This window comes from Martes martes (assembly GCF_963455335.1).
Source record: "Martes martes genome assembly, chromosome: 1".
In the NCBI taxonomy this organism is placed as follows: Eukaryota; Metazoa; Chordata; class Mammalia; order Carnivora; family Mustelidae; genus Martes; species Martes martes.
In genome coordinates this window covers 74,589,716-74,602,179 of record NC_137888.1, presented here as the reverse complement: position 1 = coordinate 74,602,179, position 12,464 = coordinate 74,589,716, and the positions used below count along the sequence as shown (strand labels likewise).

Sequence of the window (12,464 nt, the reverse complement as noted above, 5' to 3'; positions counted from 1 at the left end):
TGCCACACCACAGGGATGGACGGGAACCATTAATGACCTCTCTTGATCCACAGGAACAACACTTCGTTTGGATGTCTGGGACGGATGGAAGGAATTTCTGATGGGTTGTCTTCTGGGACAAAAACTTAAAGTGCAACGCTATTTATCGAATGAAGGACCAGTACTCAAGTACGGAAGTAGAGCAAACCCTAAATTAAGTACTTTTTACTAAACCTCTATAGGATGTTGAGTCTGCAATTCACTCTGTGGCTGGGTTGCCGCACTATGCTGGTTCCACTGATAATGTCTCAAGCAGATATTCTTACTGAGATATTTGCTGGGATAAGATAGCAGAGATGTCACCAGGGCTGACAGCCTTTGGTGACAGACTGCAGTTCAGTTAGAGTTTCCTCAAGAAATGCTAACTATTTCAACGAGTGACTTCAGTTTGGTTTGGAATTCAGACTTTTCACAGCACTTTTGAAGCCTATCAGAATAAGTACCTTGCCACCCTCATATTCAATTATTCTAAAAAGCACTAATTGCTAACTGACTGGCTGAAAATTCTAGCTCCCTCTTCGTAAGCTGCCAAGTAATTTTTCAAACTTTTAATACAAGCCTTTTGTACATACTTTTGCCATACACGTGTGGCTGGGGCAGTGGGCAGTAGGCTCAGAGAAGCACATGGTCATGTTAACATGACTCTGCCATCAGCAGCATCCCAAACGTATAAGCTGCATTACTCTTATGGTTTTAATTCACTGGTATTTTTGGACAGTGCTCCCTCCTGGTGATTTAATCATGCTTTACAGAAACCCACACATGCACCAAGAGCTCTAAGGGCTCTTAGAAGTGACAGATTAGAAAACCAGCTTTTGTAATTTTACATATTATTCAATACTTTAAAGTAATTTCTATTTGGGGATAGTAATAATTCCCTTTTTCCATGCTCTAAGTCCAAAGAAATTGTTGTGTTGCATTGTACTTTAAACTGTGCATATTTATTGAGTACCTTTTAACATGACGCTGTGTTACATGTATTACCTAATCTTATACTTATGACAACTTTACAAGATAATACTCTTTTATCATGTTTTACAGATAAGGAAACTGACATTAAGAAATCTGCCCAATGCCACACAGCTAGGCAGGTCACAACTGGATGTGGAATCCCAATAATTTAACTCTAATGCTCAGATGCTTAACCATTCCACTTGACTTAGCATTTTGATAAAATCTTAGGAGCATGAGCAGCAGGGGTGTGCCCTGTCCCCAACATGCACTCCTGCACACAGCCCAGCTGACCCACCTAGGCCCACGTGCTCACTCTGCTCCAGGCCTTTTCGGCTCTGGTGATCAGTTCCCAGCCTAAAATCTCCCTGCACACATTATCCGTATTTCTCATCATGCTTAAACACACACACACACACACACACACGCACGCATGTATGAATAGAATGGACAGAGGCACAAAGGGAGGAGGAGAAAAAGAGGGAAAATATATCAAACAGTTCAGAAAATACACATGAACAAACTAAAAAGCTCCTTTTATTCTATTCTGCTACTCGATCAGCAAATACCTATTGAGCATGTACTATGCCAGATCCTAGGTATATAGCAAAAAACAAGATATGGCCCCTGCCTTCTGCAACCTTGCAGTCCAGCAGGGGAGACAGAAAACAAGTAACCGATTCTTGCAGAAGCAGAATTGCAAAATATTTAGGGGCACAAAGTCCAGGGTCCTTCTGTCTAGGTCCAAAGCCCCATCCCTGTTTAGTTGTGTAAACTTGGGCAAGTTATATAATCATCCTGTATCTCAGTTTCCTCTTTGCTAAAAAGGGAATAATAATTGCATCTATCTCGGGGCGCCTGGGTGGCTCAGTGGGTTAAAGCCTCTGCCTTTGGCTCAGGTCATGATCCCAGGGTCCTGGGATGGAGCCCCGCATCGGGCTCTCTGATCAGCAGGGAGCCTGCTTCCCCCTCTCTCTCTGCCTGCCTCTCTGCCTGCTTGTGATCTCTGTCTGTCAAATAAATAAAATCTTAAAAAAAAAAAAGATTCTTAATAATTGCATCTATCTCATAGAACTGCTTTAGAGATGGCATGACGTAGCAATCATAGGAATTTAGAAGGGAGGCTGGCACATGGTAAGCAGGACATACATGTTAGGTGTTGTTGCTCTTACTAGTCAGTGTGAAAGCGTTAGGACATGGACATAGTGCAAGATGATATGGGAACGTGTGGTGTGGACAACCAACCAGACTTACGGGTTCTGGTGAAGTATCCTGAAAAAGGCAATTGATGAGATCTAAATGGTTGAGTAAATGGTAGGGAGGAAAAAAAAAAAAAGATATTCCAAAACAGATGGAACCACACGTACAAAGTCCCAGGGAGGCAAGAGAATAGATTCAAGGAACTGAAACAAGTTCCACATGGTAGATCACTGAGTGAGAGGGAGCTAGTGGCCAGAGGCTAGAAGGATAAGAAGAGGCCAGCTCTTACAGTTACCCATAAGAATGTAAAGGAATTTGGACTTTATATTTTAAATGTTGGGAAGATATTTAAGGTAGAGAAAAGCCAGGATGAGATCTGAGTTTTAGAATGTTGGCTCTGGTTGCAGTGTGAGGAAAAGAGGCAGGCAGGAGACAGGTTGACCGTGATAAGGTTGACAGTGGCCGGAACTAGGCTAATGACAGCAGAGGTAGGGCTAAGAAAACAAACTATAAAAAGATACATTTGGGAAAGAGCATCAGTAAATCTTGGTGAAAGAGTGCCTCTAGCTCCCATAACTTCAGTGCTAAGGATGAAAGCAAAGGCCAGTTAGTTCATCCAGGAGGGGCTCTTCTCCCCAAATCAAGAAAACTGATCCTACCCAGAGATGTTGATTTGCATTAACGAATTTTGACAAAAACTCATGTGTGAACCAAAATGCCAGTGTATTAATGTAATCGCTCTAATTAGTTATAATCTAACCACCACAATTCTAATCTAACTGTAGGTCCCAGAGACCCACATGTTCTGGGCAGGTCATCTTCCTTACTCAGGAACCCACATACACATCAAAAGATGGCATGGTGAGCGTGTAACCAGTGAGAGGAGAGTCGGTTATTTGCAGTAGATTTCGGATGATAGCAGGCAAGCTTGTCTCCGTCCCTATGATGGGGTCAGAGAGCTGGGTCCAAATATATCCTGTATCTATATCACTATATACCTAGCGGGACCCTATCTAGGTTTGCCTCCCTAATTCTTATCTCCCTAAACAGCCTGCACCAGTCATTCAGCTTATGCCTTATAGGGTATTGTAGGGACAGCAGGAAGGCCAGTGTGGCTCTAGCGCACTGACAGGGAATGGGAACGGGGTCAGGAGCCAGATTGTGAGAGGCCTTGTAAGCCAAGGAGAGGAGTTAGGATTTCGATTGCAGTGGGAAGTTATTTGAGGGGAAGAAGAGGAGCTCCAGTTAGGAGACTGCGGCACTGGTGGTAGTGCTGGTGGGGGCGCAACCTAGTGGTTTCAGTCAGAATAGCAGTAGAGACTTTGAGAAGCCCAAAACAAACACTATTGTTAGAAAAGACAAAACAAACAAATACACAAAACGTTCAAATTTCTACGTGCTGGATTTCTTCCAAAACTTTCCCACTTAATATAAAGCTTGAGGGATGCCTGGGTGGCTCAGTCATTTAAGTGTCCAATTCTTTGATTTCGGCTCAGGTCATGATCTCAGGGTTTTGAGATCAAGTCCTGTGTCAGGCTCTGTGCAGGGCTTAAGATTCTCTCTCTCCCTCTCCCCCTACCCCTCCACCCTCTCTTTCCCTCCCTCTCATTAATGCAAAAAATATATATACATTTTTTTTCCCGAGCACCTGAGTTTCATAAGAAAGAAAACCACTCTAAGAAAAGCACTTTGAACAATTTACCTGTACATAGTGGGATAATGTGGCTAAGCAGGACCTGTGCAGTTTATTTTTTTTTTAACACTTTATTTATTCGAGATAGAGAACATGTGCAGAGGCTGGGGACAGAGGTAGAGGGACAGGGAGAAGCAGACTCTCCACTAAGCAGGGGACCTGATCCCAGGACTCTGAGATCATGACCTGAGCTGAAGGCAGACGTTTGAGCCACCCAGGACCTGTGCAGTTTAACCTATATATTACCATATACCTTTTCTGAAATTTTTTACTTAAAAGTTGGGAAGAAATAAACATTTTAACTAGCATGTTTTGTGGTTATTTAGTGTAACTACATTTATTCATTTGCTGACTTCCTAAACACTCACCTCTACTTATTTCATTCATTCAGGTATCAGAAAAAGGTAGCCCTGTACATCGCTGCCTTTTATGGGTACATTGAACTCACCGAATGGGCCCTGAAGCAGGGTGTGCGGCCCGAAGAGGCTGTGGGTGTTCATCCCTGTCGAGCATGGTGCCATGAAGCCCTTCATACAGATGTCTCTAAATGCCCCATTCATGCAGCTGCAGAAATGGGCCAACTGTTGATTCTGAAGGCCTTTGTCCACTGCAGTGTGCTGTGCCTGGAATGCAAAAATGCAGCAGGACAAATTCCCCTGACCATCGCCTTTAAACACAAGCATAAAGACTGTGTATTGTATTTATTGAGTAAAATGTGGTCCACGGTTTCTTTTCCGAAAATTTCAGTCCCCATGAGGATTTATATTAAAATAAAACAATGGGTCCTCAGAGCCCAGAGTCACAACCTTAATAAAAGCCAGCTTTGCAGAGCAAGGGTCTCTGGGGCAAAAGTCGGAGACACGGTGATGGTGGATGGTTTCAGCACACCAAAAATGACCTCCAAGAGCTGGTACAAGGCTAGGTACGAGGATTCACAAAGCACCGTGGCCAAGCTACCGCCTCTCAGGGAAGAAACGGCAAGCCGGAAACCTGTCAATCCTTTGGCAATTTCACAGCACGACACAAAACAACAAACCTTAAAATTGCCTCCGCTGGTAGATGCAAGTACATTCTCTGAATTACAAAGACATCGACAACAGTATCAGAAAAAAATTACTGCCACAGCTAGGAAAAAAGAAAAGCTCATAAAAAATACGTATCTCCCTCAAGTCCCCCTCCCCTCAGTTTCCAAAGTGGGCTACTCACACCCATCTTTTTACTATGCAACACCCAAAGCGGACTTTTTACTCAAATCCTCCTTGGTGTGTTTCTCGGAGCACAGTGGTAGGACTCCAAGGGAGAACGCCATCTACTGCTTAGCTGTGGCCAGGTAATGTTTTCTTTTGGGCAAACCTTTAGTAGGGCATGTCTAGGGCAGGGAATGGTCCAGGAAGCCCTATCATGCCATATAATGTAGTACAGGTTGTTCCAGTGCATCAGTATCTGGCTTCAAGGACCTCATCTTAGCCTTGTTGTCTAGGACCGAATAAACCCATTTTACCGGCCAGACCAATCTGTGTAGCACCTGACTCCTCAGGCTTTCAGAAAGAAAGAGTTGTATCAAAAAGCAAGGTCCCTTGCTTGTTCTTCTTCTTTTTTTTTTTTTAACTAATAAGAAGTTATTAATTATAATTAAAAGGAGAAGGGGGAAACTTGAAGTGTGGTAGAGAGGCATCAAAAGTGTCATGGAAGACTGGATGGTGATGAAAGTGGAAGGAGAAAAAGGAACAACTGTGAAGACTTCAGTTGACTTACTGGCCAAGACATAATGTTTGGGGAAGATCTATACTGGACAGTGTGTTAGAGTTGATATTAATATTTTAGGTCAGTTCAAAAAGTAATCCATTGTCACATTTAAAGCCAGAAACAGATGTATCAAGAGTGGACTTTTCACGCATATTCATTTCATAAGATAAACTTTTGCATATTGGTCATCAGATTTCCTGAAAACACAACTCTGATCAGATCTCAGGTCCCATCCATTACTTATGAGGTATTATTGGATGCTAATATTACAGTAGAAATATAGATTTATGAGCAGCTTTCCCCCCTACTCCACATAATGAAAAGGAAAGAACAAAACAAGGCTAGATTGTTTTCGTTGCCTCTCTGTATTGGTCTTTGGTTCAGCTCTACTTTATTTCCCCTAAACTGTTGCCACCTAGTGGTCAGAGAAATTTGGGCTCTAAAACTGACAAAATTCAGGACTGCATGAGATTGATAGAAGATGAAGAAACTGCTTACCAACTTCAATCGTTATAATTTGTGATACAGCTCTGACTAGAATGCATAAAAAGAGATATTCTAAAATTCTAGAAAAAGACTATAAATTGATTGGTTGAAAAAATCACATAGCCGTCTTAAAATCAGGCTGTAAACGTAAGAAAAGAAATACTGATTAGTTTTAGCAACAGATGCACATTGGAAAGCAAACAATGTACTTTTAAAACATTCTAAAGTGCTTATTATGTCCCAATAAGTGCTAGGCAGAATGCAAACATGCAAAGGTAAAGCAAGGAGTTAATCCAGAACATTAACGATGAGTTAGGCAAACTTGGACAGAGTTCAAATATTTGAAACACTAAATTTTAATGCAAAATTGCTTCTCATAGGTTTAGTGAATGCCCTTTAAATTTAAAGGACTTCATCAGACAAAAGGAGCCAGGTAGAGGTGGCAACATGGTCAAGGGCACTGCTTTGTGAAGGAGTCAGAGAGAAATTTAGTTTTCAAAGAAGTAAGTGGATCTGCAAAAGGCATTTTAGGGGAGAGGGAGAAACTGGCTGAAGGTGAGACTAGCAAGGCAAATTGAACCTACGCTGAGATCTTGTGTGCCCACGTGGAGAGTCCGCTTGTTAGGAAGTAGGTAGGAAGATCACAGAAGTTTTTTTTGTTGTTGTTTTTTTTCTTTTTGCTTTTATCAGGTAAGTCACATAAGCAGTTTATGTTTCTTTTTTTTTTTTTAAAGATTTTATTTACTTATTTGACAGAGAGAGATCACAAGTAGGCAGAGAGGCAGGCAGAGAGAGAGAGGGAAGCAGGCTCCCCGCTGAGCAGAGAGCCCGATGCGGGGCTCGATCCCAGGACCCCGAGATCACGACCTGACCCGAAGGCAGAGGCCCAACCCACTGAGCCACCCAGGCGCCCCAGTTTATGTTTCTTTTGGAAGACAAATCTGATGGAGATGTGTGGAAGAGTCACTGGGAAGAAGTCTTACTGAAGCTGCGGAAGGCCTACTGTAGATTTAGGAGACTGTAATAAGAGAAACAAGGGATGATAAAAACCTGGACTAGAGCAGAAGTAGGTAGGGAAGAGGAGGAAGGCCGAATATGAAAGAGACTTCTGAGGAATGATCTGCAAAACTAGATCACTAATTAGATGTAGAGGCAGAGAGAGAAGGACGAATGGAGGTTTGTTTCCAGGTGTAGAGATGGTGAGGAGATAGCAAAGTCACTGTGTTAGAGCAGGAATACTGAATGGGGGCAGGTTTAGGAAGAAGATAAAAGATGTGGAAGTTGGAAGTGTGGGTCAGGATTTAGGAGTCAAGGATATGTGAGTTGAACCAATCAGTAAGCAAGGCCTTCTAGGATGAGGGTGCAGAGAGAGAGAAAGACAAAGGATAGACTCTCAGAGGGCCCCTCTGTAGTAGATCACATTTATACCCTACAAAGTAGGAGTGATCATATTCAAATCTGCAAGTCTTTATTAGTATATAGCCAGAGAAGAGCTACCATAAAACATAAAGTTTCATGGCATTATGGTAAAAGGGTATTTAATATCTTACCAAGGAAAAAATGTGTTTTCGTGGTGGGGGAAAAGGAGGAGAGGGAGACGCATCAGGGAATATCTGCTGTATAAGGATGCCTGGGGGAACAGACAGAAAACGTTTCTATCTAGAGAATTCTATATAACATTGAGTGGTCTTCTGTTTCTAGGTGTTGGTGCTAAGTTTCTAGTATTGGTAAAATATTTCCAATGCTTCACAAGGAACTAGTTTGAGAAAGATTCCTGTTTTCTATCTTTACAACTTACCTTGTGTGACAAGATAAGCTAGCGACAGCTCCAAAATCAACCTGGAGATTTCTATCCTCTCAGCAATAAATAGAGACAATATTGGACTTCCTTACAAACTATTTGTCTTGTTTTCTTTCAGTGCCTTTAAAGAGAAACGATGGCTTCAACAGTTAGGAATAGCAAGAGTTCTAGCCAAAAAGAGCATTTCTAACCTGACTACGCAAGGAGGCCTAATAGCATGTGAAACTCCTCCAGAAATGGTGCTTTGAAAAGTCATGACAACTCCAGTTTCGGCAAAGACCTGATCCAACAGAACCTTCAGTTCTCATATTAACATTTCAAGTAACAAATGCTATAATTTCTAATAACAGTCCTAATGCTACACAACTATCAACAGGATATTTAGCGTTGAACATCATGTTTTCTTGAACTCCATCACTGTAAGTGAACATTTCAGGCATGTGTTTTTTTACATAGTTCATTGAAGAATTCTTAAGAAACTGAGAGGAGTAGTTGCCTACAGGGTAGGAAAACTGGAAGAATGGGAAACAGGATGGGGGGAGGGTGAGAACTTTTACTGTTGCTTTCTCTGTTTTTGTTTTCCTGGGGTTATTTTTAATGCTTTTTGTTTTTTAAACCATATGAATGTAGTACATAGTAAAAATAAATTAATTTTAAAACTCTCTATAGGAAAAGTCCCTAGGAGAGTTACAAATACCGTTTAGGTCAAGTACAGGTCTCGGACATCTTTTGAATTTCTGCTAAAATATCACTATTAATGGGGCACCTGGGTGGCTCAGTGGGTTGAGCCTCTCCCTTCGGCTCAGGTCATGATCTCAGGGTCCTGGGATTGAGTCCCGCATCGGGCTCTCTGCTCGGCGGGGAGCCTGCTTCTTCCTCTCTCTCTACCTGCCTCTCTGCCAATTTGTGATCTCTCTGTGTCAAATAAATAAATAAATTCTAAGAAAAAAATCACTATTAATTTTTTAAATCGATACAGTGAATTGCACATATCTTAAATGTAAGATTCAACGGCTCTGACAAATATATACATCAGTGTAACCAGTACTCCAATCAAGATGTAAATATTTCCATTTCCCCAGAAAGTCCCTTCAAACTCCCATAACTAAGTTCATCCCAGTCCCCTACAGATATCCACTACTCTGATTTCTGTTTTTTTTATAGTGAACTTTACTTTTAATTCTTTCTGTTGTATAGTTGCTTTCTTATTTATTTTTTCCCTTTTCTTTCTTTCTTTTTTACAGTTTCTACTTCTCTGATTAAATTTTTCATCATCACCTAATATTTTGGTCATATTATTCATAGTTATTTTGGGTTCAGAACTAATAACTCCAATATCTGTACTTCATTCAGATCTTTTTTAGACTGTTTCTTTATTATCTAGCATATTCCATTGTATGGAATTTATCTGTTCAACTGTATATATATTTGGGTTGCCTCCAATTTGTGTTATTATGAATAAAACTGCTATGAACATTATTGTAAGGTCTTTTCCCAGACATATGCTTTCATCTATCTTGGGCAAATACTTATGAGTGGAATTTTTGGATAAGAGGGTAAATGTAGGGGCACCTGGGCTCAGTGGGTTGGAGCCTCTGTCTTCAGCTCAGGTCATGATCCCGGAGTCCTGGGATCAAGTCCCACATCAGGCTCTCTGCTCAGTGGGGAGCCTGCTTCCCCGGCCTCTCTCTGCCTGCCTCTCTGCCTGCTTGTAATCTCTGTCTGTCAAATAAATAAATAAAATCTTCAAGAAAAAAGCCTGTTTAAAAAAAAAAAGAGGGTAAATGTACCTTTAACATTATAAGAAATTGCACAACATTTCTCTGAAGTGGTTTTATGATTTTTATACTCCAATTAACAATGTACAAATGTTCTCTTTTTTAAAAGATTTTATTTATTTATTTATTTATTTGACACAGAGAGAGAGAAAGAGAGAGAGAGCGAACACAAGCAGGGGAAGGGGCAGTATGAGAAGGAGAAGCAAGCTCCCCGCTGAGAAGTTACGCCACCCCTGCAACCCCATGCGAGGCTCCATGCAGGGCTCAATCCCAGTACCCTGGGATCATAACCTGAGCTGAAAGCAGACACTTAACTGACTGAGCCACCCAGGCGGCCCCTACAATGTACAAATGTTCTGGTCACTCCACATACTCATCAAAATTTGGTGTCATCAGTGTTTCTTATTTTGCTTTTCTAGTGGGTTGAAATGACATCTCTTTGTGTATTAATTTGCATTTCCTTGATGATTAACGATACTGAATGCTTTTTCATTTGCTTATTGGTCATTTGTACAGCTTCTTTTGTGAAGAATCAACTCAAGAGTTTTGCCACGTAAAATACTGGGTTATTTATCTTTTAATTATTGGATTATGGGAGATTTTTATATACTCATGGTACAAATCTCTGTACCATGAGTATATAAAAATCTGGGTGGCTCAGTGGGTTAAGACTCTGCCTTCTGCTCCGGTCATGGTCTCAGGGTCCTGGGATCGAGCCCCGCATCAGGCTCTCTGCTCAGCAGGGAGCCTGGTTCCCCTTCTTTCTGCCTGCTTCTCCGCCTACTTGTGATCTCTCTCTCTGTCAAATAAATAAATAAAATCTTAAAAAAAAATTCTCTCTCAGATATATGTATTACAAATATGTTCTCCCAGTCTGTGGTTCACTTTTCTATATTATTAATGGTGCCTTTTTTTAAAATTTTTTTTATTTTTATTTTTTAATTTTTTAATTTTTATTTTTTTTTAATTTTTTATTTGACAGAGAGAGAAATCACAAGTAGGCAGAGAGGCAGGCAGACAGGAAGGGAGAAGCAGGCTCCCTGCTGAGCAGAGAGCCCGATGCGGGGCTCGATCCCAGGACCCCGGGATAATGACCTGAGCCGAAGGCAGAGGCCTAACCCACTGAGCCACCCAGGCGCCCCTTAATGGTGCCTTTTTATGAGTGAAAGTTTTTAACACTATGAAGTACAATTTATTGGGTTTTTTTTTTTTCCTTTATGGTTCATGTCTTCTGTTTCCTCTTTATGAATTCTCTGCCTATCCCAAAGTCGTGATGATATCCTTGTAAGGGCCGATTTAGCCAGAGTGGCCCCACCTAGGTTGAACAGCCATTTTGTTGTTTATGCAGTAAAACTTAAATTGACCCTCCCCCCCACCCCAGGGGAACTTATTTTTTTAATTAAACATTTATTAAATTTTTTAATTAATTAATTTATTTATTTTAATAAACATATAATGTATTTTTATCCCCAGGGGTACAGGTCTGTGAATCGCCAGGTTTACACATTTCACAGCACTCATCATAGCACATACCCTCCCCATGTCCATATCCCCACCACCCTCTCACGTCCCCCCTCCCCCCAGCAACCCTCAGTCTGTTTTTTGAGATTGAGTCTTTTATGGTTTGTCTCCCTCCCAATCCCATCTTCTTTCATTTTTTCTTTTCCTACCCCCCCAACCCCCCCACATTGCATCTCCACTTCCTCATATCAGGGAGATCATATGATAGTTGTCTTTCTCCAATCGACTTATTTCGCTAAGCATAATACCCTCTAGTTCCATCCACGTCGTCGCAAATGGCAAGATTTCATTTCTTTTGATGGCTGCATAGTATTCCATTGTGTGTATATACCACATCTTCTTTATCCATTCATCTGTTGATGGACATCTAGGTTCTTTCCATAGTTTGGCTATTGTGGGCATTGCTGCTATAAACATTCGAGTGCACGTGCCCCTTCAGAGCACCATGTTTGTATCTTTAGGATATATACTCAGTAGTGCAATTGCTGGGTCATAGGGTAGCTCTATTTTCAGTTTTTTGAGGAACCTCCACACTGTTTTCCAGAGTGGTTGCACCAGCTTGCATTCCCACCAACAGTGTAGGAGGGTTCAGGGGAACTTATTTAAAAGCAAGTCCAGGAAACCAGTCCCAGGTAACAAAGCCCAAATACAAGGGTGGGTCAGGTCAGGTAGAGATAACAGCCCGAATGCGGGGATGAGTCGGGTCAGGTAGAGGACATCCAATCAGTAAAGCGTGCATACTGTCTCCCTAGCTACCAAGGAGTGTGGGCCCCGCCTTTTGGGCGCCAATTCTCACCAAGGTGATAGACTAGTTCAAATGTCTACTATGGGGTGAATTGTAGTTCAATTGGCCACCCATGTGTGACCTAGCATGACTGTGCAGCTTTCTCTGTGTATTGCAATCTCATTGGCCACCTGTGTGTGGCCAGGCTCAACCACATGGCCTTTGCTCTATAAAAGTTAGTCTGTGAGGCAGGGAGAGGTCGAGCTCTAAGAGGTGTGCCCCGGCCGGTCGGTTTGATTCTCGATGCTTGGCGTGAAATAAAGCTTTGCTTGACCTTTGCTTTGTATCACTCTCACTCCTTTAATCACGGACCCATTATTGGGGGACCCAACATTGGGGACCCAACAATCCTCATGTTTTCTTCTAGAAGTTTCATGTTTTAGCTTTTACATTAAATCTGTAATCCATCGTGAATTATTTTTGTGTATGGGATATGAGGTGAGAATTAGGATTCATTTTTTCCTG

The 12,464-nt window shown here is 41.6% G+C and overlaps 1 protein-coding gene across 1 annotated transcript in view; it reads left to right on the top strand.

The window, feature by feature from the left end:
• ANKUB1 (ankyrin repeat and ubiquitin domain containing 1) overlaps nt 1–8,164 on the top strand; it is a gene marked incomplete at both ends in the record, with an annotated part of 31,682 nt that extends 23,518 nt beyond the window's left edge. The window contains 3 exons of the mRNA XM_080821399.1: nt 54–168; nt 4,275–5,213; nt 8,035–8,164. Of these exons, the coding sequence (XP_080677525.1) occupies nt 54–168; nt 4,275–5,213; nt 8,035–8,164 (1,184 nt within the window). The remainder of the gene's footprint in view (nt 1–53; nt 169–4,274; nt 5,214–8,034) is intronic.
• Between the last annotated feature and the right edge of the window lie 4,300 nt (nt 8,165–12,464).